Raw genomic sequence first — 27,117 nt, 5'->3', positions numbered from 1 at the left:
GAGAAGATCGCTCAGTTTATGCTATTTTGGATGAGCAAACGCTGATTCCTGAGTGGCGCTGTGCCTTTTGGCTGCCGTGCTTTGGAGGTATTTAACAAGCAGTATAACCCACATCTGAGGGTGCTTGGTCTGCATCACTTCAGAGACATACACATTGCGCATTTTCCCCAGGTCGAGCTCTCCTCCCAAAGGCTTAAGGCAGTTGGGGTCAAGTGGGGAGAGGCACAGAGCATGGCTGGTCTTCTCAACTCTACTTCCAACAAGTCAGCATGAGCCAGAGAAAAGACTAAATACATCCTGGGCAAGCAATTACCAAGCTAAGTGCCATCTGTGGTACTAAAACACATTGTTCTGAGAGCAACAGAGCTGTCAACGTTGTTTTCCTCCTGAGCAGCATCACAAAGCTAGAGCCTTTCGTGTCCAGCAAGGTGTAAGCTCTGATGGGAACATTTCCTCCCAGGCCACACATTCAGGAGATCTCTTGCTCAGACTCCTCAGCATCTAGTAAGCACTCCCCACTCACCGCCACCCTCCTCCCACCTGGGACAGGAGATAAATGAATAGTGAAAATAAGAAGGTCTATATGTAAGGGATGAGCATCTTGCAGAGCAGTGTCTGCCTGTCAAATGTCTCTGGAATTCAGTGGTGGCTTAAAAAGGAATCCAAGTGGGAAGCAAGGCAGCACAGGCAGGTGTCTATTTTTTTTTTCCCTAGGAAACAATACCAGTGAGATGTAAATAAAGTAACTTACAAGAAGACATCACAGATGTGTAGTTACTCAAGTGGAGCCTTAACATATAAACATCAAGGTAAACCTGAAGCAGAGGTATAGGCTTGAACACACTAATTTAAAAAACAATTTTTACTCTGTTGCTGAAATTTCTAGGGTGTCATGATCAGAAAAGCAGCAGCTCTGAGTGGCATTTGCTTGAATTCATCTTGAAATTTGAAACAGAGTTTGTTACCAGTGTAAACAAACAACACCATCATGCCCATGTACATTATACACCCAGCTATGTCATCCATTCACACATTTCCACTGCTCTCTTAGCTCTCATATATGTTACAATTTATCAAACCGCATGTAATTATCTTTCTGTTGCAACAGTATCTTGAGTACACACTTCCCTTTATTCCGAGGTGGTTCACCAGTGCTGGAAAACACCAGGCTGCGTTTTCCAGCTCCCAAGCGCTACGCAACAGGGATGCTGCTACACAACCAGTACCTGCGGTGCCCGTGCATCACACCACTGTAACACGCAGCCCCTGGGGCTCAGGGTACCAGCCAGCTCTGATACAGCAGCGCTGCAGGATCAAGGAGGGAGGATTACACCCTTTGGAGGAGGCACCATAGGGGCTTTCAGTGCAGGCAAGAACTTCAGTGCAGCAACTCCAACAAAATCAATTGCTTTCTTTTCCGAGAAAACTGCAAAGATGATGATAAAGCAGCCTGGGCTTCAGGGGCTCGGTGGGAGCTGCATACAGTACAGACCATCTCAGGTTTTCTGCTTCCCATTTCTCTCAGGATGAGACCCTTCCCTTGCTAATGACAGGCTGTGAGGGTAGAGAGGCAACTGACACATGGAGAAAGAAACCATTTACCCTCCACCCAACTGACAGGGAAACTGAGGCAACAGCTCCCACCAGAGCAGGACCCAAATCCGGATTTCTCCCACCTTTCCCCTAAGAAGCAAAATGCATTTGCTTCACCCTGATGAGTCTTGGAGCATCTGGTATTTCCATTGTTACCAAAGGCCCACCAATACACAAAGTCTCCATAGAGACCATTCGACCTCACAGAACCACCACGACAGAAGCTTGGTGCCCAAGGGGGAACATGTCCCTTTGGTTCCCCTCAAGCCAGAGAAGGAAGGGTGGCCTTTCCCAGAGGGATGTGTGAGGAAAGCAGAGGAGCACATGGAGTCCAGCAACAGACTCTGGGCTCTGACAATCCTTTAATTTACTTTAACAGGAGTCTTGGCTAAGGAAAAAGGGCAAGGATTTACTCCCAGGAACCTGCACAACAACTGAATATAGGGATATACAGAAGACAAAAACCCATAAAGAGTTCACCTTAAAAAGAATGAAATTAATTTGACACGTGTTGTCAAGTTAAATTTAGCTTTCCCAATTCCACCTTACTGCTAAGTTTGAGGGGAGACAGTGAACCCCCGCGACACACCTATTTTAGCTATTTGTATAAATAAGCCACACACATTTCCTTATGTTCTTTATTTCACAGAGAATGGATTATCTCCTCACAATATCCTGCATAACTTCCCTATTCACTCAAGTATTGCTGCCAGTTTATAATTTTTCTCATTACTCCTTACTTCTTTGTTTCACCTGTACTTTATTTTCCCCTCTTCTCTTTCCCTCTCCTCATTCTGTCCCTTCAAAGCAAAGTATTTGGATTTCATGGACTAAGAATTGCCCTTCTTCTCAGCCACTCCTCTCCAGACTGCTAAGACACTGTCTGTTCCTTTGGAAAAACTCCTTTTCAATTTCAGTTCACTTTTATTTGAGAAACAGTCCCAGGGCTTGTTTGTTTGTTTTAATTCCTGCACAATTAGCAATTAATTAAATTCCATCATTGTTTTCAAACACGTAGAAGTTGTACAGAAAACAAAAGCCAAAACAACTTTGAAAATTCACAAACTATTGAAAGGGGTCATAGGCAAATAAAAAAAAAAATCTCTAAACCTTGCTATATTTTCAGCTATGCACTTTGCTCAGCAAACAAAAGCAGATCATTCAACCTTTAAGCAACACCAGATTGTCCTATACTGCCTTTAAACTACATGCAGTACGGATACACTTTCCTACCTCCGTATGTTGCAATGACTAATAATAGTCCTGTGGTGTAGCAGAACCGAATGCCGTTTGCATCAATACATCCAGGAGTCTGCCTGATTTGTAAAGGTCATCTGTGAATCCAGAACGGTATCAAGGCTAAAACTGCAGTCTAGGAAACTCAATTGAAAACAGAGAAAACAATCAACCAGCCATTCCAGAGAGATATGTCCCATCACGGACCTAACTCTGGCTGCCACAAGGAAAAAGTTGGCTGCATTTTGCTAAAAGGCACCAGTGTCCACATCCCGGAGAAACTCAATTTCTGCCCTGGCCCCTGAGCTCGTGCCTCAGTGGAGAGATGAGCTCCAAGACGGCTCCTTGGGATGGGGTGCCCAGGTGAAGCACTCCTGCCCAGCCCCTGCCTGGAGCAGCACATGGCCCCGCTGCCGTGACGCACTCGGGGAGGAAGAGTCAGGACTGTGGCAGCGACTTCATCGCAAAGCTCTGCTGCCACGTTTTGCCAGAAAGCCAGCATTGGGGAGCTCGCCGCACATAAACACTTGCAAGAAGTTGAAATGAGACTTGGTAACTCCCCAAGTCAGTGCCGGCACTTCCAGCTAAACAAACTTTGCAGCGAGCACGGAGTTGCAGAGTCTCCTTGTCGGAGGCAAGGGCACACACCTGGTGTTTTCCAGCAATATAACTCATTTCTCTTCTTTCAACAACCTTGAGATGGACAACACCTCAAACTTCCCAAATCCCGACGTTGCGTAACTAGGAGCAGTGCCATATGTCAGTGCACCAGCTCTGTGCAGCAGACCATGGTGGGGAGCAGCATGGAGGGCTGGCAAGGGGGCAGGGGGCTTCCCCATGCCCTAGGATGGGGCTGCTGCCAGCAAACCCCACCTGCGCAGACCCAAGGTGCTTTGTGCTGGGATTGTCCTTGGGGTGCCTGGGCAGCTGCGGGCCTGGGGAGTGCTGGCATGGGGCTGCTGGGGATGGAGACAAGAGAGCAGTGGGAGAGGCAGGGATGCAAGCAGGAGGGTGTTTAGCAGAGCACGTCTGGGGTAACTGAGTGGGGGCAGAGGGACAGTTAGGGGAGTGGGCAGGGGGCAGGAAGGTTGCTTCCAGGGGGCAGGACAGGAGCAGGCAGGGGCTGGGTGATGGTGCTGCGGGCAGGGGAGCTGCGGGGCAGGATGCGGACAGGGGAGGCCAGCCTGACCGTGCAGGGAGGGCCGGACAGGACAGGGCACGGCAGGCGGCGCGGCGGTACCTTCTGCTGCCGGCGGGCCATGTCGGTGGGCTGCTTGGCATTGAAGGGGTAGGCGATGCAGCGCATGACGAAGACGTAGAGCTGCAGCTTCCTCTTCCTCTCCTCCTCCTCCCGCTGCAGCCGCTCCAGCTCGTCCTTCTCCTTCTCGCTGGCCACCGAGGGGCTGGGGCTGGCGGGCCGCGCCGCGCCACCGCCGCGCCCGCCCGGCTGCAGCCCCCCGCTGCTGCCGCCACCGCCGGCACCGCCGCCGCCGCCCGGGCCCTCGCCGGGGCGGGTGGGCGAGAGCCGCGCCGCGGCGGGCGCCAGCGGCTCCTTACCGCTCCCCTCCTCCACCAGCTCCTCCGACTCCTCCTCGCTGGACGACGGGTCCAGCATCGCGGCGGCCGGGCTGGGCTCGGCCGGGGCCGGGCGGGCTGTGTTCCGCGCTGGCTCCGCTCGGCGCGGCTCTGCCGGGCTCGCGCTCCGCGCGCCGCCGCCCCCGCGCGCGCCCCCGCGCCGCCCCGCCCTCGCCCCGCCCCGTGCGCGCGCGGGCGCTGTCCGCGGTGCTGAACGGCGGGGCGCGAGGACAGCGAGACGGAGCTCGAGAGAGCGGCCCCGCCGCGCATGTCCGCTGGGCCCGCGGGGCCGCCGCCCGGGGCCGCCATGGACAGCGCTGTGTGCTCAGTGTCCCCACGGAAAACACTGAGTCCTCGGTGTCCCCACTGCCCCACACGGACACCACTGTGTCCTTGGTGCCCCCACAGCCCCACAGAGACATCACTGTGCCCACGGTGTCCCCACAAACATTGCTGTGCCCTCTGTGTCCCCACAACCCCACACAGACACTGCCGTGACCTTAGTATCCCCAAAGACACCACTGTGTCCTCAGTGTCCCCACAGAAACCAGTGAGTCCTTGGTGTCCTCACTGCCCCGCATGGACACCACTGTGTCCTTGGTGTCCCCACAGCCCCACAGAGACATCACTGTGCCTGCGATGTCCCCACAAACATTGCTGTGCCCTCTGTGTCCCCACAACCCCCCACAGACACTGCTGTGTCCCCAGTGTCCCCACGACCCCACACAGACACTGCTGTGTCCTTAGTATCCCCAAAGACACCACTGTGTCCTCAGTGTCCCCACAGAAACCAGTGAGTCCTTGGTGTCCCCACTGCCCCGCACAGTCACCACTGTGTCCTTGGTGTCCCCACAGCCCCACGGAGACATCACTGTGCCCGCGGTGTCCCCACAGCCCCACAGAGACATCACTGTGCCTGCGGTGTCCCCACAGCCCCACAGAGACATCACTGTGCCTGCGGTGTCCCCACAAACATTGCTGTGTCCTCAGCATCTCCACAGCCCCACATGGACACCACTGTGTCCTTGGTGTCCCCACAGACACTGTTGAGTCCCCACAGAGATATCACTGTGCCCACAGTGTCCCCACAGCCCCACACCAACACTGCTGTGTCCTCAGTGTCTCCACAGCCGCACAGAGACATCACTGTACCCGTGGTGTCCCCACAAACATCGCTGTGTCCTCGGTGCCCCCAGATCCACACACAGACACTGCTGTGTCTTTGGTGTCCCCACAGATACTATTGAGTCCCCCCAGCCCCACAGAGACATCACTGTCCCCGCAATGTCCCCACTGACACCACTGTCTCCCAGTGTCCCCATAGCCCCACACAGACACCGCTGTCCCTGCAGACTTGAGGCTTTTGGCAAGTTTGCTGTGTGCCAAGTAGCTCTTCTTGTACCTTGACACAGCTAAAAAACCTTAATTGAACAGCAATAGTGCTAATAAATATTTCACCCGAGTCACTAATTATTACATGTGTAATGATATCATGGTGTTCTGCTTTGAAGATTACCTGGGGCGAGTCAAGGACTTCAGGAGCAGCTCTGAGGGATGAATCAATGAAGATGTTGTCTGTCTGTGTGTGTGTTTTCAGTATTTTAATTTTCAGTCATTTGCAGATCTGATTGAGACTTCATTTGTGTGTATGTGTGTATTTGTGGTGGGTGGGTGTTTTCAAGGTTTGTTTGTTTTGTTTTGTTTTCTGCTCAATTAGCACTGCTTCTTTCCTAAATGTCAAAATACCTGTCACCTGTTATACATGTTAATAAATGTTTGTTTCACTTTTGGGGAGAATACAAACATTAAACACTCCTGGTGATAGAGTTGTGAGATTAGCTCGCGGGAGGGAAGATGGGTGCTGCTTCAGACCACGTGTTTTGGGATTTTCACATCAGCTGGGCTTTCTGAGCTTCTTGCCTACTTCTAATTAAAAGCTCAGCATAGCAGATGAGTCTGGAACAACTTCAGAACCCTGCATTTCCAAAAGCCATGAAAAGCAGCTGAAAAACTAGCATGGGGGTTGGGAAAAACTGCTTTCCCCATTTTTATTATCCTGACCTGCCGGAGCTGTGCCATCTCACGTGCCTCATGTGGATGCGAGCAGGAGCAGTCATGCTTGCTGGCTGAGGTCACTGCCACCACCATAGAAAGCCCTGTATTGCAGGGACACTGGCAGCATGAGGGGGGCCAGTGGCCATCTGTAGCCCTGCGGCTGTGTGCACCGGAGTGCGTGCTCTGCCCACGGTGTGAGAAGCCCTGGAGACACCGAGCTGTCTATGGGCAAAAGTAAAGTTGTCAAGTTCCTGCAAGCAAAGTTTTCCCTGTGGTCCCCATTGGAATCATGTTTCAAAGAGCTGGGATTCAGAACCTCACAGCTTTGGCTTTGCACAGGCACACCTGTGGCTCAGTCTTCTGGAGAGCAGTGCCAAGGAGGGTGAGCTCTGCAAGGTACAACCCCTGCCCTTTGCACAGCCCCGAGCCCTCTTCCCTTGCAAGGATGCCAGCTGTGGGGCAGCCCTGGACCTCATTGTGTATGGATGGGCTCCCACAAGTGCCAGGAGCTGACACGCACTGACACAAGAGGCAGATACAGCTCCAGCCCTGTTTCACCTTCACATCAGGGACAAATAACTTTCCTCCTTCTTGTTTGCATCACTCACTGGCAACTCTTGGAAAGCAATGCCGCATTTTCTGCAACAGCACAGTCAGCAAGCCAAATAAACACTGCACATCAGACTGGAAATGTCTAAAGCTGGAACAGCCACGCAGCTTGCTCTGCCCAACCACTGCTTTCATCTGAAACCACCTCCAGAAATGGTCCTTTATTGCCCAGTTTCTCTGGAGCTGCTGCCAGGACTGTTGATCCAATGAGGCTGCAGGTGCTCTCCCTCATAGCTGAGGAGGCAGACGTTCAAAAGCTGCAGCTCTCCATCTTTCTTGTCCCAGACATGACAGCAAAAAAAACTCTCTACAGTGATCAGGAGAAAGCTGGACCATTTTTTGTGGAAGGTTTTATTTCAGTGGTGATTGCTCTGAACTTTTTAGGTAATGCTGCAGAGGTAGATTTGCTGGAGGAAAGCAGCTGGGGATGACGGAAGTAACTTTTCCTGGTAGGAACATCACAGACATTGCGTATCTATCTATAGAGACAGATTGACTTTTCTGACAGATTGTCAGAAAAGATTTCTTAAATTAATTGATGTAAAATAGATATCTACAACCATCAAAAAAAGAGTGTTCTTTAGGAACTTTCAGAATTATATTTATCCTTTGGTGGGGGAGATTTTGCTCACTGGAGAACTTCAAAATTGGATATGCTTGAAAGGGTCTGACTAGACATGGATTAGTCACGGTTCATCTGGAAGTGCTGCTGGTCCAGAGAAGCAGGGACACATCACCCTCAGAGTGATCGACACTTTCTCTTCCCTTAATTCACACAGCTGTATTTTCCCAGTGGTTGTGCCTGAATGTACAGTTACAACATTAGTGCTTTTTCCTGTGTAAAGAACAAGGTCAGAAAGTCTCAGGCCTCTTGCTTTCTGTTTCCAAATGTCATTTTTGTCCAGAGAGGTGTATCCAGCTTCCTCTAAAATATCTCCTACTTGCAGTTGTTTCCATCCTACTACAGACCAGCACTATCACAACACCTCCAGCTGCAGGAAGGATCCCCCCTGACCACACCGAGGGGAGCAGGATTTTCAACAGCTTTCAATGTTAGCCTCACTGTATCCATCTTTGTGGCACATTTTTCAGGAGTCGAGGACTTCCATGGTGTTGAAACACCCCTGTTAAAAACATGACCAGCATGCGAACCCTGAATTTTGCATCTAGAAAGATGTTTTGAGACATCGCTGGGTGAGCCAGCAAAGCAGCTGCACAACAGGCGCGACTGTCCGGCACAGTGCGGGAGGGGAAGCAGCGCAAGTGGAGAGATCATGAAAATTATGTGTGTGTAACTTGCAGTGGTAATATTTCATGGTGGGTAATTGTGTAATTACCCATTACACAGTGGTTAAATGTAGACAAATGAGAGCATTAGCTAAGTAATTTTTGGTATTATATTGGTGTATATTGCTGTTTGCTCAGGATACTGAACCAGAAACTGTTTGGGTTAAAAGGATGCATAATGTTGGGCAGTTTCTTTTCAAGATGCAACATAGCTGCAAAATCCATGGTCCTTCCTAGCTTATCACTTCAGAGCAGGCTCCAGGAGGTTTCAAAAAATCTGCCCCAACCTATTTGTTCCCAGCATCATGAATTAATTGCTGCTTCTAAAATGCTTTCCAGAATAATTACCTAATGAGATCCAAAGTGCCTGCATTGCCAGCTCTCTTGTGGGTTCCAGTAAGAGGCAACGCACACTGCACGGGAATACTCGACCTCTGTGCCTGCTCCTGTTTACATGACAAACAAGGAACAGCAAATATACACACTCACCCAGCAGCGCCTGTGCTTTCCCTGAGGACAGCTTAATGCTTCTCACCTCTCCTGGCTGGAGACACAGCAGCTGCCTAAAGGAGATTACATGTGGCCTCAGGTTTCGGAAGCAGCATTGGCTGAAGTATATTAAAAGTATTCTGTGAAATGTTTTGGATTTGTTTCCATTTTGCAAGGTGTCATAGGGAAGAATCTGCTGATATTAGAAAAAATCACTGCTGTAGCACTTGTATCTCTCCCCATTTATTCCCATTAGACAGGGGAAATCAGTGTTGATAATGATTTGTGGAAATGACTGTAAAAAAAAGCAGAGCTGAAGCTAAGGCTTTGGAAAGAGAGTGCGTGTGTATGCGGTACTGAGTGCTGCGGTGCTGCCTTTGAAAGCAGGCTGGCAGGACCCGGTGGTTTGGAAGAAACCCTCAGAAAGAGTAAACTCCATTTAAAGCAGCCATTTGGGAGAGCTTAACTGAATAGCTCCCACAGGGAGGCTCACATTTGCATGAAAAACAAACAAACCCGCGCTCTTTTGATTAATCCTGGTTAAAGGCCTAAAACAGAATATTTATGAAAGCTGGAAGCAATTAGTGCCTTTGTAAAATCTATGTACACCGATGGCAGCGAGTCATGGGGATGGTCTAGCAGGGAAAAGACAGAGTAAAGCACATCTCTTGTGTTGTTTAGCCTCTCCTGAGATCCCTCATGGCTGGTGGAAAATCGCTTGCACTGAACGTGAGATTAGGAAAGCGAGGTGACCCTGCAGGCTGTGGTGCTGGGGCGCTCACTGCTTCTCCTCAACAGTCACTCCTGTCCCTTGCCCAGCTCGGGTGGTGCTGGTTAAATGAGCCAGGGATTATTTGCCGTACACCTGCAGTATGCTGGGGATGGATCTGAAAATACTGGAGTGGGGTGCAGGGGACTTGTGTGGGATTCACCCTTGCTTTGAGTTCAACTTCAGAGCAGCTCCGGATTTGGGGTGGTGTAGAGGTGGGCACAGTGCTGCCCGGTGCCAGCCTGCTGGGCTGATTTTCTTGGCACGTATAGGAGTCCAATGTCTGCGATCGTTTGTTCTTCTGCCTGTTACTCACTGCAACTCCGGTCCTTTGGCAACATGCCATCAAAACGTAAAATAAGTGTTTGCTCAGCTGTACCTCTCGTTTTGTAAAAGCGATTTTGCAATACAAGTCTAAATTTTGTACAGTAGCAGGCAACGAGGGAAGAGGGAAAAAAAAGAGATGAAGTGGCAAAGAGTCTACTTAAAGATATCTTCCAGTTCATAAAAATGAGACATTTTGGCAGTAACTGCAAGAGGAAGCAGAGGAGCTGCTGAGGGCCAGCCTGACTTAGGCTGTGCAACAAGTAGTGCCAAGTAAATGGGACCTTCTCCTGAGGACTTGCTGTGATGTCCTTTGACACACACTGTGAGGGGCTGGACACTTTGTACCTTGCAGCCACATAGATTAAAGAACAGTAGTTACCACACTGGATAATGGGAGCTTGTGAGTGGGCAGGTTTGAGCAATACATCCTTTCTTTTGGGCATGAATAGAGTCCGGCTGCAGAGTGGCACTGTGAAACACTGCCACTGGGTAATAACACTGATTTACAGAGGGGAAATAGAAACTCTGATGTGTCCTAGGGTCTATTTGTTTCACCATCCCCTAAAATAGCATGGTAAACAATCTTTGTTTCTTAGTAACAGCATTACATAGATTGCTGTGTCTTGCAAACAGAATGGCTTAAAAGGGTGCTCTTTTCACCCGTTCACACACGCTCAGCTAATATTTACATTGGGATCCTGGCTGCATCAGGGCTGCTACAGGAGGAAAGCAGGGGATGGGGGCGCTGCTGAATCCCTTGGCATTGGGGGAGCATGGGATGGGGAAGGGAGGAAAGGCAGGAGACTCAGCCACTGTGGCTGTGGACCATGCAAGAGCTGGGGTGTCACTGCTGCGGCTCTGCATTTCTCTTACCAGCACTGTAGCATTTGCTCAGCCTCCTCCCTGCCCTGTATTTACAGAACAGGGCTCTCTGAATTACAGCCCCAGCAAGAAAGTTTCCTTTCTTCAGCAAACTGCCCTCTCAGAGAGCAGCTTCTAGTCGGTCAAGGGTCAGTCTCTTCTCCGTAGTGTGACCAGTTATCTGTGTCCTGCTTGGTAGTAGTTGCCCGCTGGGGACTGGCAATATCCTCCCGCCAGGACAGATGAGTGACCCATGCCACCCATGCTGCCAGGGAGCTGGGGCTTGCAATGAGGTCTCTGGATAGTGTGTTTGAAGACACTTTGGGAAAGCATGTCAGTCCCTCAAAAAAAGTCTGTTGAGCCATTGTTTTCCCTCACCTCTTTCCCCATTGCAGGTGCTGGGTGACTGGTCTCCAGACCTGATTAGCATCTGCAGGGAAATGAGAGCTCCCACAGCAGCCAGGCTCCAGAGTCAGAAATAGCTGTGTGTGCTGAGGTTGGAGTGCTTATTCCACCTTGGAACTGGATTTAATTGCACCATGGCCACTGCTGCATGCGGAGTGCTGGTGGCTGGGTTGGAAGCATCCCTGGTCCCCAGAGGCGATGCTGCTGCTCCCCAGCTCTCTGCCTCCCATGGTTCTCCAGTGGGAAGGAGGCAGCCAGCACATCAGCTTTGGTGGCTTCAGTGCCTTGAGTCTGATGCTTGTGATGGTCCACCTAATGTGCTTCTCCCGGGCACTTGCTCTTCCTCCAAGGCACTGGGAGAGCAAATGCTGCACGGAGAGAAGGGGCGATGCATGATGCACATCAGGGCAGGGGCAGAGGCGTAGAGGTTGAATAACCTTATTTGATAACACAGGGCAGCAGATGAGGAAATCCAACAACAGCATTGTGCAAATGTGCTGCATGCCCTGCTGCTCTGCTCCCCTGGGCTTGGGCAGAGCCCGCTCACAGCCAGGGACACACTTGGCCCTGGTGCTGCCTCTGGGCTTTGCAGCCTCTTCCGAGGGTTTATTACACCAGGTGTTAAAATAAATAACACCAATTTAACCTGACTCGTCAGGTCCTGAAAAAGGGCAGACTTGATGTCTGTGGCTACTCAGCAAAATTCACAAGCAAGCTGTTAATAGCCACTTTCTGGCCAGACTGGCAGCATCACATCCATGTCAGGTTCAGTACTGAAATCCTTTTCCAGACACCATGGAGAGGATTGTAACAGTATTTTGCTGTCTGGTCAGTGCTGACTCCCAGCTTTCGAGGCATCTATAATTAAAAATGACTGAGGCTTATTGTAGATAGGAGGAACACGAGAGCTTTATTAAATGCACCCTACTCTGCTAGCCCAGAGCCTGGAAATAATTGCAGCTGATCTATTCCAGCACGCACAGGGCTCCTACAAAACCTGGGCTGGATTGCTGCTGCCATTCAGTGCCTGATTGCCATCCCCAGGGTCACCGCAAGTCAAGGTGCGCCTATTTACTTATTTTTAAGTTTCTTGTGGCAATTTTTTAACTGGTCCTCACATTTCAGGAAAGCATATGGAGAAGGTAGCAATTGATTTGTAGCAATTATGCTCTGGCTGAGTGATTGCTTTTCTGAATGTATAGTACTCCCACTGCTAAGGAAATAACTCCACAATTCTACTAGGCTTTGAAGTGTCTTTATTTTGGAAGGGCTGATTTCACTGGTTTTCAGCAGATCACTAAAAACTTCCAGCTAGTGCTTTTTTCACAGTAATTATGAAGCTTTAAATTTCCCTTCTCATGAGCCACTTCCTCACGTTTACAGAAGTGACTAGATGGGATTCCTCTGGGGCCACGAATCTCACTTTTTATTAAGCAGTGCAATCGAAACGAATGCCTCAGACTCACCATTTTAAAATAAACGCATTATCAGTACTGCAAAATCTATGTGAATTAATATGTAATATCAGTAAGTAGAACGCTCGAGCAGTATTTTAGGCACAGAATAAATATTTAATGATTTCTGTTCCAAAATTAGTGTGAAAGTGATTTAAATGCACAGCATGCTCCCTACTTACATATCAACAATTTGACACAAATACCAGCCGGCTGCTTGCACGCTTCCCGGCGATACCTCTCGGGTGCTGCGGAGCATCCTCGCCAGTGGCGCGGCCATGGCTCGCAGCACTTGGAAATTTCTCTGCTATTAATTCAGCAAAGGATCGGCTCACACTTGGCAAGCAGACTCAATGCTGCTCAGAAGGACTTTGCTGTTGCCATCAGACAGGATGCAAATAACATCCAGCCCATCAAGTGTCCCATCCATGAGCTTGGCCACAGCCGGCAAGAGAGAAAGAGCTTACAGAGGTAGAGGGTGGGGGATTTACTCGAACTGAAAGCTCACACACCTAGAAGAGGGCTGTTTATCTTATTTTAGAAATGATGGGCAGCACCTCGACACACCAAGACCCATTGGCAGGACAGCTCTTGGGTTCCCTCCCAAACTGTTCAGAAACTGCTGGATTTGAGTTTTCTCAAAGGAATTCCTCTTTGACCACTCCAAAGGATCATTTCTTAGTTATTCATGTGGGCAATGTCACAGCCAGGCTCCCAGTGAAATTCCTGGAAAGATCCCCTGGGAAAGTTTTAGGCTCCCACAAAGAGGTTGAAAGCTGCTTTTAACCAAACCCTTGCCAAGTTTGAAGAAAAAAGGAAGACTTCAGCTGGATAAAACAAATAAAAAGGAAGTCAGCTTCATGCCCTTCCCTTTGAATGATCTATGGGGACACAGGTCTGCTGCCACCTCATCCTTCCTGCCATGGGCTTTGCACTCCTGGGCAAGGCAAATGAGAAAGCTCGGTCTTATAAAATACACCTTTGCAACAACTCACCCAGAGCTGGGGGTGTGTGCACCCAAAGGAGATACAGCTGATCCAGGCTCATGGAGAAATACTGCCCTAGTAAAATAACAGACTGATAAAGCTGCTGAAGTTTGCACAGAGAAAGGGATTTTCCTGAGCAGTGACAGGTCTGGGTCTGCGCTGCTGTGTGTGTTGGCTCTGCTCACACTGCACATTGTATAAGCTGGTAAAGCAACTGCTGGGTGAATTTGTCCCTTAAAAGCATATTAATGCACTGAAGTAGGTCTCTTTACACCATGGAAACCATTTCTAATAGTTTGATTATACTTTAATTTTCTAATTTGCTGATGGGAAAGGTGCTGAGCTGCACAGATTTCAGCCTTGTAAGTAATTTGACCTCTCTGTACATGATATCACACAAGAACAGAAAGGTTTGATGTAGGTTTTAAAAGCATCGGCTTGGACCTCTTCCAAGCATTTGTGCAGCATTCACAGTCCCTATTACTCCCCAAGTATTTTTGTTGCAAGTATTATCTTGCAGGTTAGATGTAAATTTTTTCCTTCACTACAAACTTGATCCTGGGGTGATAACAAGCACTGCGTATATATACACATATGTATACACACAAATGAATATTTCTACATGTAAGTGGTGGTTAAGACGATAATGATAAGCTAAAAATTGCTACAGAACTGCCTCAGCCTATTACTTAAAAAGATTATGTTCTTTGTAATGATCCTAGGACACTACTAATTTTAAATAAATAAGAAAGGTCAGATCGCTTAACAAAAATACTTCTTCTGTATCAAGGTTACTGTGATCCACAGGAGCATCTTACTGATTTGATCTTGGGCAGTGCTGTGAACTGAACACCATTTGCAGAGATATTACACAGAAAAAGAAAAGATCTTTTTTAACAGCAAATCAAGCTACAACAGGTAGTCAGCATCATAGGACATAATTTTTCAGAGTGCAGATTTGCTGAGTTGCTTCTACGACTATCCTCAGCCAGGGCATGGCTTGTCCTACAGAAAAATCCTGTTTCAGGAACTGGTTTGCAGTAGCTGCTCTGTGATACCAGCAAAGCCCTGGTATCGAACGCGTTCTGGGTACAAGGGCATGCCAGTTTGCATCCACATGTACGCTGAGTTTCCAGGACACCCACTAGCTCCCCTTTGAGCTTGGTGGGAGATTCTCCACCTGGACCCTCTTTGCCTTCAGTCAATCTCATATCTTTAGGACAAGCCTAAACTTCAGCAGTTTTGCAGAGACAGGCTTCGTTTCTCCAACGGGATTGTGCTGATCAAGACAGAGCTTATTTCATCTAAACAGCAGGTTTTGAAGAGCAGGGTTGAAACACTTGTTCCTTTATTTGCCTCACTGGCATAATCTCTGGCAAGCTGATTTACTGCAACTGTTTTACTGCATGTAGAGCAAAGGGACCAAGGCTATGTGCCTCCCCAACAGCTCTTCAGGCTGTATAGGTAGAAAAAAACCAGCTCCGGTCAGCCCCATGTCCTTATGGTGAGAATGGGGGGTAAGGATGAAGAATGCGATGTGGTCCTCAGAAGGGCTGGAGCAAGATGGAGAGATGCTGACTTGCACAGGGCAGCCTGGCTCTGTCAGAGCCACCAGGACTGAATCCACTTGGGAGTTCAGCTCCTTCAAGGTGCCTCAGGTGTCACCACACCAGACTCTGGAGAGACCAGATGGAGGACTGTGATCTTGGACATTGTGCTATACATGCCCCAGCATCATACAGGCAGTGTGATACTGGGTCTGTGAAAACTGTCACAAAACTCAAGTTGAAACCAGTGAAATGATTCTATTAGCACACGGGTGTTTGTATGACTGGCAACTACTCGCTAAATTTCATGTTTTGTTTACTCATATCCATCCTTGTCAGATTAAATTAGTTTTCAAAATGCTTTAAGAATGTTGGACAAATTCGGCATATCATTAAGGGAAGATGTGTGGCACTGTTAAACTTATACCCTTTTTAGCACCATTTTTTTTAAGTTAATTAGCCGAAGCTTTTCTGCACTAAGAACACTAATGAAACCTATAACAGGCTGTAATCAAGCAATTTTTTGTTAATATAGAGAAGTGCTTGGATTTACGTTTAAAGGTAAAAAATGAAGAGTAGTGTCAGACTTTCGAAGAATATATGTAGTATTTGCATTTGCAGAGGCTGGCTCATTCCTTGATTACCATGTCCCTTGATTACTCTTACAGATAGGGTGAATGAAGCTCCATGAGGAGAACAGCTTGCCAGGGCCCCCACGGTACCTGTAAATCACAGGCAGCAGCCTGTGGGTCTCAGAAATGTTTGTGGCCTCAACTGCTCCCATGACTCATCAAGTGCCAAGTCACCATTTCGAACACTGTCCTCCATCCAGTCCCGAGTGGCTGAGCTGGCTGGAGAGCCGTGGCCAGCTGTATTCAGGGGGATTTACAGGCAAAAAGAGAACATTAAAAAATTGAGGCAAACCGGAGAAATTACAAGAAAAAATGCCCCAGCCCTGTTTTGCACAAATAGGAGAAGCTCTCAGAGTAGAGTACAGGTTTTGAAAATAAAATAAACTAAGACAGACTGTAAAGATTAGCTGTATTGGGAATGTATTGCAGTTGCCTGTGAGTGAAATGGTGGCTCCATCTCTGCCACAGCCACTGGGAAGGTGTCAGCACGGGAATGCTCACCCTGTTTCCTCATATAGGCTGCACATCTATGTGAGAATGGCAGGACATGCAGTTCCAGGTAAAGGGTCTTGGGCAGGTTATACAGAAGGATGTTTTCTATGAGTGTAAGGAGTGACAGCCCAGGCCAGGGAGAATGATATTGCAGGTCAGAAAACTGCCCCTGTACGTGTGAATGTTGGGCCTGGGCACGTGAATGAATGGGTCAAACAGGACCACTGAAGCAATTGTCTTTTCTTTCCCTTTAATTTCCACCCTATCCTGTAACACCATGATTTTTGAAGTTATGCATTTGACTGTATGGTATGTCTTTAATGTAGTGCACTGCAAACTTTAAAATCTCCTGGAGGTTTGGGTTTTGCAGTTAGTGTGAAAGCCAAAGCCATGGGCTGTTTTGGAGCAGTAAAGCAGAACAGAAGAAATCCCTGATCTCTCCTTCTTTGCAGGTCTCCAGCCCTTGTGCCCACAGTGGCAAAACTGTTGTGACACTGATCAAGGCACAGGGAATATTTCAGGGCAGGGAAGCGATCAAGGAAGCAGGAGACTGAACTGCAGACAGGAGTCTGCAAGAGGAGAAAGAGTGGAAGGGCTGACAGGCCATGGTCATCCCATCAGCTCCGGGCCAAGCACCCTCTGAGCCATCTGTCACCAAAACAGCTGGCTCCTTACACACAAGGGCCATCTCTTGCAGAGACTGCAGCACAACAGGCACTTTCAGGCTGTAGTCTATCTCCTTTTATGATAGGTGTCTTAAATGGGTCTGGTAGCTCCTGCCTTAGCAGTGTTGATTTGTCTCTTTAGCTGTGAAAGGAGCTCACGCCACTAATGGAGACAGAGATGATTATAATAATGTCTCCATTGCCAGGGGAGATGTATTGTGTCCCAAATCTACTGCATTTCCCTCGACTCTGTGTTGTGCTAAGACACTTTATCTGATGGAACATTTCTCCTAATCATATATTGCACCCATAGCTTGAGATGCCTAAGCAGAAATATCAATGGAAAAAACTTTGTCAAACTGCAAGATATGATCCATTTATGTTTGACTTCTCCAGTGACTCTCTATGTTTCTGGACTGCAGACACACTGACATTTATTTCTGCAAGAAATCTCCAATAAAACATAGTATCTGATATTAATGTGATTGACCTGCCTTTGCTGAAGCTGCAGGGAAGTGTACATTTAATCAATTTTGCTGTGTATGTAGAGGTCATCACTGTGAGTGGGCTCCTGGAGATGTTATTCAGTTACTTCTCTGTAGAAAAGCACATTTCAGATCCAAATACTGTCTCAAGAATGTAAAGTGTCCAACAAATCTTTTCCTACAAGAGCCTATTGGGAAGGACCTTGGTGCTGCAGGTGCAGGCAGTGTCATGTGCTTTGGAAATGTGGTTTCTTCCCTGTTCCCAGGGTAACCCTCCACCTGACAGCTGATCACTGCAGAGACCACACTCAGTGTTGCTCACTGCACGACAAGTTACAGCTGGCTGTGTCAAAAGTTTTGGTGTAAATAGAGAAGAGCAGCAACAAGACAGTATTTTCTCCCAAGCAGAGAGGAATTCACTCCAGGACAGAGATGTAGCCATTCCTGCAGGGGCACAAGATGAAGTTTGATCCTAATTCATGGAAAGCTGGAAAAAATCTCAGGTAGTCACACATCCACACTTTGAAAAACCTGGTTTCATAATGCAAAACAATTATGTACCAGGGCAAACCATGAAACAGAAGTCAGAAAATACAGAAATACCTTTGTAGGCTACCGCAACCAAAGCTGTTGAAAGCCCCAGTCCCTCTCCTGGCAAAGGATCCCTGGGGCGGTTACAGAAATTGGACGTGTCTCAGAGAAACAATGAAAGGAGGGATGTTTGCATCTAGATAGAAAACAAACAGAAAAGGGGAAAGTTGCAATTAGAGCAATTTGGAAATTAGAAACTGGATAAATTAGATAAGGGAAGGAAAATAATACAAGAGACAGGCTACAGAGAAAAGAGCAGTAAGAAAGTCTTTAAAATATATTAGGGAGGAAGAGAAGCCAAACAACATCTTTGGACTACTACCAAATTGAAATTATAGAAATGACAATAATTATGCAGAAAGGCAAGTATTTTGAATGAACAAATATTCCTGTTCTGGACCTGGGGAGAAAACCAACCACAAATGATGCGTTCCCATCAGATGATGATACAATAATTTGCACAACAGCAGAAGTTCAAGGGGTAGCAAGCAATAGTTACAACAGCTAAGCATCTTCAAACCAGCAGTCTCAATAATTTGCATAGAAGTAATTTGAAAAGAACTTTCTGTTTTTTCTGGGCTGCTAATGCTGTTTTTGTAGAGATCATGGAGCAGGAGAAGAAAAGCTGCTATTTAAAGGAAAGTTGAATGATTTGGATACTGATGGGCCTTGTTGCGCTTTGATCCTGGGGAGATAATGGATCCCAGAGAATGAGAAACAACTGCAGAAATTAATAAATAGGAAGGGATAATATAATTAATGCCTATAAACAGGGGCTGATGAGGAATAGGTCTTCTAAAACTAACTGGATTTTTAAAATAATGTTATTATAGTTTTGCTTAATAAAGGAAGTAGTGTTGATTTAAGCTTCTGTAAAATATTTGACTTGGTATTCCACAATGTAACATTCAAGAAGTCAGTTTAGTACAGAATCAACACGGCACACAAAATGAATTAAATACGAGCCAAAAGAATTACCTGTCAAAGACCAGGCGACGTGGGTACGTTTCAAGTGGGATCTCTGCAGAAATCACTCCTTGGCCTTGAGATAGGGAATGTTTTACTAGTTACCTGGAAAAATACGCGTGAAATCGCACCAGATCTGGCTGGTTGCTAACCCATGCTGGGGTGAGCAGTGGAGATGAGAGGTCCTTGATGCAGGGGCTTAGCTGGATGGGCTGAAACCCCACACCTTTTCTTTTAGCTACAGGTAAGGTCATGCACTGAAAGAGATTGTGCACTTGTGCTGGGCAAGAACAGGGATGTGGTGGAGCTGTGCCCAGGAGATCAGCCTTTGAGACAGATTTGGGTCTGAGGATGGGTAATTAGGTATAAAATGGCTAAAGGGCTAATACAGAGAGTGGGATGAGACAATTATTTCTGAAATGCTGTGCAGTGGGAAAGCTGCTGGCCATGGCAGCAGGTTTGTAAATGCTGAGGTAGGTTTGCTCTCAGTGGAAATGTTTTCATCAGGCTTTGCATTGAAAAATAGGATCTTTTATTAGAGCACAGCTGGAGACTGCAGCCACTACTATCAGGACTCTACCTGTTGCACCGAGGTCTCTATTTTTTCCAACACCAAGTTCAATGGTTTTCTCTTTTAACAGTTCCTTCAGTGCAACAAAGCCAGTGTTTCATGTCTTGGAGAGGACTCAGTCTGGTGTAGGCAGATTCTCCTCTCTTCTCTCTTCCCCTCTGTTTCATCTCTTCCATGATGAATTGCTGAAGCACCTCATCCTGCATCACTGGTCCACGTAATGATTTTTCAGTCATTTGGCTTTCATACAGTAATGATGGATTTTTGGTTATTTTTCTTTCTTGTAGCTGATGATGAAAAAAGTGCTTCAGGATGTATTTGCATCCAAGCAGCTCATTTTGCACAGCCTTTGGGTCACTGGAGGCTCAGCTGCACAGAATCAATGCATCTTCACTTGGCTGCTTCGTTTGGGAACCAAGATTCTCAAGTGCAGATGTTTATTACATTTGTAACACATACACACAGACTTCATAGCAGCAAATAATGTTTTGGGGTGAGGTCCTGTCAACTAAAACTGAAAGAAAGAGTAAATCCACCTGCACTACCACTGACAAATAAACCTAATCAGTCCCTGGCAACAACACAGAGATCTGAAATCAAATGAGGTACTTGTGTCCCCTCCTCATGGCATGCAGGGTGCCAGCACAGAGCCAGGCAGTGAGGGAACAGACCCACACAGAGGTCACACACTCATGCTGTTGGAGCATACTTGTGGATTCCACTGATTGCGGGTCTGTGGAGACATATTTGCCAGTAGGAAGCTGTAGAAGAAGAAAAGCAATTAGAGCCATTATTAAGCACTTGTGGACTGACTGATTACATGGCACTAATAAGGAGGGAGTAGCGATGAAAATTGTTGCACCAACCTGGCTGCCTTTGCTTTTACTCACCGGGGATGCGCTGTGATCCCTCTGCAAGCTGGGACAGACACTGATCCCTTTAAACAAACCCCTAGCTACATGACATCCCACACTGGGTATCCTGGGGACAAGTCCTCTGACAGCACATCCTTCCCCAGGTGCAGCCATAGGGACACTGCATTGCACATGGGGTCTAAGTCAGAGCTTGATGTATTTGTGGAACTAGGACTGAACCAAAGGCAACTGAGGCTGCTGAGGTCCCAAAGTGAAAAACTCCCTGGAGGGATGAAAAAACACTTTGCCAATTTCTTAAATTATTTTTTTCCCCAGCTGAACATCGCAGGGAGATCAGAGCCTAAAAGTAGAGAGCACTTTTAAACAGCAGATTTCATAATGACAGGGAGGGTTGCAAAAGTGTTTGATAGTTGTTTCGACTAAAGATGAAAGCATTGCATTGCTCAGCCACACAGAAGGCCACAATCGTGTGACAGAAAGTTACTTTATAGAAGAGGAAAACCTAAATATTTGATACTGTTTCTTGGAAGTAATGATCACATAATTTATTTGTATTTTTTAAAGATACTGAATTATTTATTTTGCAATAAATATTTCTTTAAAAAATTCTGGGAAAACAAACGCAAAACAAATGACTTAACAGAGATCCCCAAAAGCTTTCCTGCATACCTATTATTTCTCATCCTCTTTGCAAGGGAAAGTCTATTTAAAATTTCTATTCACGATACTGTTCAGATAGCTTTTATTTCTTAGTTTCATTTGTCAGCAACTGCCACTAAAATCAAAGGCTTTACCAGGGGGCCAAACCTGTTGTGCTGCTTTATTACATATTAGTCATCCCTAACTCTCCTCCAGCAACTGAAGATCACAGTGTGACTTGTCCCCAGTGAAGCACAGCACCGCGCTGCTCCTCCCACACCTTGCCAAAAGGGTATTTCCTTTGACTGGATATTAGTTGAAAGTAGCTTGTCTGCAGGATGCTCCTAAACATCACCCTCACTGAACTAAGGAAGCAGGAGTTTGTGGGAGGAGCACACGGCATCCCCTGGGGATGGGGGAAAGCACCCAGCTCTGCTCCACTGAACCAGCCCAGGGACCCAATGCACATAGAGTCTCAAATAGCCCCAGCTCTTGCAGGGCAGTGGTCTGATACATAAGTAGTAAGACATATAAATAGTTCCCAGCCAGCCTGGTGTACCGGCCAATCTCTTGAGGTGCTCATCTTGAAACTAACTCCTGCTTTTGATGCTGCTCTTCTTTCTTGTGGAAAGCTTTATGTTGCTGAGCATTTGTATGTGAACAAGAGTTGCTTTGGCTTGCATTATCTGGAAGCCAAGTGAAGTGAGGGGTCTCATTTCCCAGGGCTGAGAGGAGAACGCAACCCAGCACCCTCCTGCAATGCCATGTCCCCATGGGAGGGCAGTGCCACCACCTTCTGCTGCTGAGCAAATGGGCAAGCACAGAGTGAGCTGGAAACACAGGAGTGCAAGGCATCACATCAACCTTTAAGCTTGACTTCTCCAGTGGTTCAGATAAGGCAAGCTCATTTTATTATCTCATGCAATTACAATTGTCATAGGAGACCACTTCCCACTCCTCCTTCCTCAAAGAGGCAAACAAAAGCCACCACATCCCTGAGCTGGGCTAGACATACATTTGCTCTTCTTTACCCCATGCCCAAGTGTACCAGCCATGAAGACAGGGAAAACACTTTGTAGGAGAAACTCTGCCCAAACATCTGGTACCCACATGGGTTGGAGGTGTCATTGGGTTCACTGGGGTGTGAAAGCCTAGTTTGGTGTTCTGGGATGAGGCTTCCTCTTTGTTTTGTGACCTCAGAAATTCTGCATAAAAAAAGCAAGTCCCATGCTCTGGGTTTTACCCAGTCCAGCTGTAGGCATGAAGCCAGGTGGGATGGAGATACAACCATCTCATCTCATTCAGCTGCACTCAAGCTGCTGCATTTCTTCTCATATTCTACCACTTGCAGGAAGAGGCTCCCAGCTTATGGCAGGAACCTATCACAGATGTTCTTTGAAGCTCATTTACTTTTAAGTGTCTTGTCCATAGCAACCTCGCAATTAAATGAGGCAACACTTGCTCACTGAATCTGAAACCTGCCTGTCATGGCTCACAACCAACAGTGAGAAACCGTCAGTACCACAGGCTGTGCCCTTTATCCCCAGCAGAAGTCTGCCTGCATCTAAGACTTGGGGCAGATAGGAGTGTGTGAAGGCACACACATTTTCTGGCAATCCTTCTGTATTTTCAAGTTGTTTTGTTTTTTGTTGTTTTCTGGTTTTTGTTTTTTTCCAAAGTTGATTTTTTTTTTTTATTTTAACAATTTGGGTGAAGGTTGGTTCTTCAGCTCATTTTTTCCCCTAATGGGCTGAGTGTGTTATGTCTCTGCTCTGCTTGTTGCACTGCAAGGGAAAATGTAAATATGAAAAAATAAACACAAAATGGATTTTGAACCCACATTTTTGGAGTTATTCAAAGTAATCTTAGCGCTTCTGATTTTCAAGAGTGCTTTGAGTTTCAGCCTAGAGCAATTTAAAATTAATGCAGTACGTAAGTTTTTAAGAGCACTTCAATTTGTAAGTGATCAGAGTTCAGGGATGCAGAGAATGAAGTAATTTAAAAGAACTGGAAGTGCTTTTCAGAGTGTTTATCGTAACTCTGGCATAAATAGCACCATGTTCCTGGGCTGCCAGCACTTCCATTGTGTCTCCTGTGCCACAGTTTTATCTCTATGACAATCAGCCCTTCAGAAAAATCACCTGGCTGATCATGGCTTCTTAAGAGACAATCTCTATTTTTAAAGAGCCAAAAAGCTACATACACTTTGGTCACCTTTTCTTTGTCAAAGGCTTCTTTCCACTGTTTGAAAGGACTTAGGCCCAGCTGAAAAATTAAGGAAATCTCCAAGGTCAGATTTAAATCTGCCACTGCACTTGCTTCTGGTTGAATTTGCTGCACAGCCACCCTCACGTTCACTCCCATGCTCATGACAGCTTTCTGCTTTTTCTTCCCTGATTCCACATTTGGGGTTTATTTCCAGTTTTCAGGTTTCTGCTGAATGCCCTGCTGCAGAAATACAACAGGAATTGCATTTTCCTCTTTCCACAAGGTTGTCTATAGTAATACCTAATGTCATGTAGACACACATGGCCAAAAAAACCCCCTGTTTCTGAATACAGTAGATTAACTTGAAAAATAAGTTAAACAATTGGATTTTACAAAGCAAAACCAAAATAATCGTTTCAGATATCTTGGAAAAACGTACTTGTGAAGGCATCTTTTCATGCTGTAAGGAAGGTAGATGCACAACTATGAGAGCACTTCAATGAATTATTTCTAATGTAGCTCCTCAATGGACTATCAATGCATTTCCTTGCATATCTGTTGAAACTTGTGACTAAGAAATTACTTCTCAGTTGTTCCATTCATCTGCAATAAATCTCATGACTGTAGAGGGAAAGATGCCATCCTGAAATTACAGCTTTCCTGTCAATGTGCTTGAACAGGTTACCCAGGGATTGTCATTTATTAACTGAAAGCAGACATCAGAGTTCCTTTTTCAAAGCGTTATTTGAAGTAGTAAATGATGTGGAGAAAAGAGCTGACAGCAGAAAGGAAAATAACATTCACATGCCTTCTGCAGCAGTTTGAGATGAGGCAAATGTCAGAGGAAGAGCTGATTTACGGTGTGGGGAGGGGGGAGGCATTACCAAACTGCAGGAGCCGAGTTACATGGGCTGGAATCCCAGTTTGGCATCTCTCTAAATGTTCAAAGTTTTTGCTGCTTGTTTTCTAAAAGCAGTCACTCCACAAATCTTATCAAGAAGAGCTGATAAACTAATTAATCTCAGAAATAATTCAGACCTCAGAAAGTGCCCACAACCCTCAGCACAGTGAGTCCCTCTGCCCACGACTGGTTTCTGAACACTGCAAGAAAAGAGAGGAGGATGCAAGGAGAAGGATTTTCCTGCTAAGAGAGCACCAGAGAGGCAAAAAGAATCATCTGGAAGAAGCAAAGGGTTCAGCAGACCTGCTCAGTCTTGGTAGTGGGAAGGGGCAAATATTAAATTAGGAAATTCCTCACTGAAATTCTCTTTAAATTTCTCATCATACATATGTTCTTAAGACAACAACAAAAAAAATAGAATAGCAGAGAATGCAGAGAGAACCTCAAGGATAACACATATTACTACAACACTTTTAGTCCCCCAGATCCATGCTAGTGAGCTGCCACCGTGCCCTGCCTTTGAGATGGAGCCTAATTTATGGCAAAGCAATCACTTGAATTTTCCTGTACCACCTGATTCTGCAAGGCAAGTGCAGGTGGGAGCTTCATCCCCCAGAAGGCTTTCAAAGACCCACCAAAAATGTCCAAACAGCCAGATTAAAGCCAATAAATTAATTCCCTCCTGAGTAGTGCATAAAACCCAAGAGTACATGAGTTGCCATATGGAAAATGCAACTAGGCTAGAGAAGAGCCTCCCACCAAGCAGCACCAGGAACCCTACAACCAGGTCCCAGACCCTCATGGAGTACATACCTGAGAGCTGCTGGCCTTCAGGAGAGAACCAAATCCACCTCTCCAGAGTTGAAGGAGGTATATCTCCTGGCAGCTTGGCAAAGGACCACCACTCTGATGTGAACTATGCAACTTCTTCAGCCCAGCCTGCAGAGATGGAGAGCACCAAGTGTGGAATCCTGAGTGACAATGTCCCTATGTCTACATCAGTTCTGTCTCTTTGCACTGCTCCTTCACCTACTCCCATGAGCATGCTGTGGCCAGCCACAGGAGAAGAACTTTGAGGCACCTACCTCTAGGAGATAGGCTGCAAATGGAAGCTGCCTAACCTTTTAATGATTCCGACATCCCTGTCCCACCCTTCCCCAATTTGCAGTTGGTTATCAAGCTATTCAAAGTTAATCACTCATTACAAAGCTCTGTGCAGTATCAGGTAACAGTAGTATGTGCACTGTTAATTAGTAGTCTTCACAGATAGATGATACATGTGTGTCCACAGGGAGTATTGTTATCTTCTGGAAGGTTATAATCAAACCGGTTTATTTACTGTGGCCCTGGGAAATAGCTTAAAATTCAGTAGTGCTTCTTCTAAACAGCTACAGGTAGCTGTAATAGAACTTATCTAATGTCTGCCCTGAGTTATGAAAACATAGGAATTTAGGCACTGGACCTAAAAATGAGAGATACAAAAGGTATTTGATATAGCATATGATACGTAAGTTTACATACCTGATTTTAGGATATTTATAGTTAGATTATAGAAGGAGAAAAAAAGCGCTTGAAATGCAAATAGGCAGTTTGGGGGATTTTGTAAATTGCCCACCTGTCTGGAAGCTGTGAGCAAGAAAGGACAATGCAAATGATTGCTTTGTGCGTGGATCATTGTTACAATTAGCGAGTACCTTTGGTTTTACGGAACTCAATGGAAAGCCTCTATAGGATAAACAATGCAATTATGACTGGAAAAGGCAATCACATCTCCTGCAGAATAATTTACGAGGACATTAACTCAATAGGCAAATCAAAATTAATTAAAAGCTTAATGTGTTGACTTTTTAATATCTAATTATACCAATATTCATATCAGTTACAGGTAAGAGTCAAAGAAGTGGAGGCAGAATGCTTTTTAAAGAGTTTTCCCTGTTTTTTAAAAAAACATTTCCCAGAGGAATGTGAGATGAAAGCTTGAATTATGGAAATGGTAACAGAAGTGATGAGATGGTGAAGCAAGAGCTTCATAAATCAAAATTTAAGCATATTGTATACTAAAATATTTTTATCATTCAAATACCCAAATGTAAACTTAGCTTCCCTATTGAAATAAAGTACTTAGCTCTCTCCCTTTCCAAACACAAACATCAGATAATTTGGCTTTAAATTTAAAGCAGTATGATAGACTTGGGCTTTCTGCTCCTCAGGAATGTGCAAGAAGGCCTGAGACATTCCCACCCTCTTTCATCACAAGTGGGATTGTGAAGTTGAACCTTTTCATTTTGCTCTGAGTCTCCACTGAATGTTGCCCTTTGGGATTTTCCCAGCCTTGCTAGTGTGGAGAAGCTCCGCTGGAGTGAGAACAGCAATAGCAGACCCCAGAATTTACCAGGAACAGTAAAGGGGCTGCAGATGTCCTCTCCTCTGTCCCTTCCATCCTCTCATGTGCTCCAGTGAGCACACGCCCAACATGGGGAACCTGTCCTCACAGAATCTGAGCATACATCTTGCTACAGGCAATTGTCAGAAGGCCATGCTCCTGAGGTCTGAAGGATCAGGGTGATGGACCATCCAGGAGATGCTCGAAGAGCTGGGAGGACAGACTGGCTTCCCCCTAGCTCCTCGCAACACCAAAGCCTCTGTGCACAGCTGGATCAGAGCAAAGATCTTGTTCCTTTGTGCATGTCATCGCTGTAACACAACATCCAGCACAGCGGTACCCAGCGTGGTGTGTCCCCATGGTGCCCGCAGCTCCCTAATTAACACCCAGCAAAACCACATCCCTGCTGGGTCATTAGCCTGGCACTGCTGTGCTGCTTTATGTGCATGGGGATCCTGGTAGACAACCTGTTTTACAGAAAATCCACAAACTGTGATGAGTAATTTACTCACTGCT

General features: G+C 46.4%; 1 protein-coding gene across 4 annotated transcripts in view; it reads right to left on the bottom strand.

The window, feature by feature from the left end:
- Positions 1-4,444, bottom strand: part of CADPS (calcium dependent secretion activator) — a gene marked incomplete at both ends in the record, with an annotated part of 216,706 nt that extends 212,262 nt beyond the window's left edge. For all 4 annotated transcript variants that reach the window (XM_080350539.1, XM_080350537.1, XM_080350538.1 and 1 more), the window contains one exon: positions 4,070-4,444. In XM_080350539.1, coding sequence (XP_080206665.1) covers positions 4,070-4,444 — 375 coding nt within the window. The remainder of the gene's footprint in view (positions 1-4,069) is intronic.
- Between the last annotated feature and the right edge of the window lie 22,673 nt (positions 4,445-27,117).

This window comes from Nesoenas mayeri (genome assembly GCF_963082525.1).
Source record: "Nesoenas mayeri genome assembly, chromosome: 10".
NCBI lineage: Eukaryota > Metazoa > Chordata > Aves > Columbiformes > Columbidae > Nesoenas > Nesoenas mayeri.
Note: the sequence above shows the minus strand (reverse complement) of the source record. Positions and strands in the feature narration are given on the sequence as shown.